This window comes from Coturnix japonica, unplaced genomic scaffold, assembly GCF_001577835.2.
Source record: "Coturnix japonica isolate 7356 unplaced genomic scaffold, Coturnix japonica 2.1 chrUnrandom647, whole genome shotgun sequence".
Taxonomy (NCBI): Eukaryota; Metazoa; Chordata; class Aves; order Galliformes; family Phasianidae; genus Coturnix; species Coturnix japonica.
Genome location: NW_015440013.1, coordinates 19,084 through 20,111, shown reverse-complemented (window position 1 = coordinate 20,111; position 1,028 = coordinate 19,084). Strand labels below are relative to the sequence as shown.

Here is a 1,028-nt window from a genome sequence, read left to right as displayed (position 1 = left end):
TTATGGGCTGGCTGCTGGTTGCTATGGGAGGCCTGTACGTTGCTAAGGGAGGCCTGTAGGCTTTGTGAGGCCTGTAGGCCGCTATGTGAGGCCTGTAGGCCGCTATGGGGTGGCTGTATATTATGGGCTGGCTGCTGGTTGCTATGTGAGGCCTGTACGTTGCTAAGGGAGGCCTGTAGGTTATTATGGGCTGTCTGTATATTATGGGCTGTCTGTAGGTTATTATGGGCTGTCTGTGTATTATTATGGGCCGCCGTCTGCGTGTTGGCCCCGTCCCTCATCTTTGTCCACCGTTCCAGCAGGTTCCGGTCGTCGTCGCTGAGCACGAAGCCCCGGAGCCGTTGAAGGTCCCGGTTAAACTGTGAATCCCGGAAGTTCCGGTCCCGATCCCGGAAGTTCCTCTCCCGGAAGTTCCGGTCTCGTAGCTCTTTCTCGCGTTGTTTCCTCTCTCGTTCTTTGGCTCGTTCCTGTCGGCGTCGCCGTTTTTCTTCCCGTTCCCGTTGTCGTTCCGCCGCCGTTACCGACTTCCGGTTTTCCGGTACTTCCGGTGGAGCCGCGCATGGAGCGTCTGGGGCAGGAACCGGAAGTCGGACGGGGAGGCGGAAGTTGAAGGGAGGCCGGAAGTTGAAGAGGCCGGAAGTTGAGGAAGGGGGGGAAGCCGGAAATTGGACGGGGCCCGGAAGTTGAAGGGAGACCGGAAGTTGAAGAGAGGCCGGAAATTTAGGGGGGGAGGCCGGAAGTTGGGGAAGGGGGAAACCGGAAGTTGGACGAGGGCCGGAAGTTGAGGAGGCCGGAAGTTAAATGGGGGCCGGAAGTTGAAGGTAGGCCGGAAGTTTGGGGGGAGAGGCCGGAAGTTGGGGGTGAAACCGGAAGTTGGACGGGGGACCGGAAGTCCCCCCTCCCCCTTCCCCCTAGAACCCGGAAGTTCCCCCTTATCCCGGAAGTCCCTCCCCCATAGAACCCGGAAGTCCCCCCCATGTATATCCCGGAAGTCCCTCCCCCCTCCCCCTAGAACCCGGAAGTCCCCC

At 60.0% G+C, this 1,028-nt stretch overlaps 1 protein-coding gene across 1 annotated transcript in view; it reads right to left on the bottom strand.

The window, feature by feature from the left end:
- The window catches only part of MAPK7 (mitogen-activated protein kinase 7), a 24,289-nt gene that overhangs the window by 9,926 nt on the left and 13,335 nt on the right, over window positions 1-1,028 (bottom strand). The window contains exon 6 of the mRNA XM_015851030.2: window positions 9-592. Within this exon, the coding sequence (XP_015706516.1) occupies window positions 9-592 (584 nt within the window). The remainder of the gene's footprint in view (window positions 1-8; window positions 593-1,028) is intronic.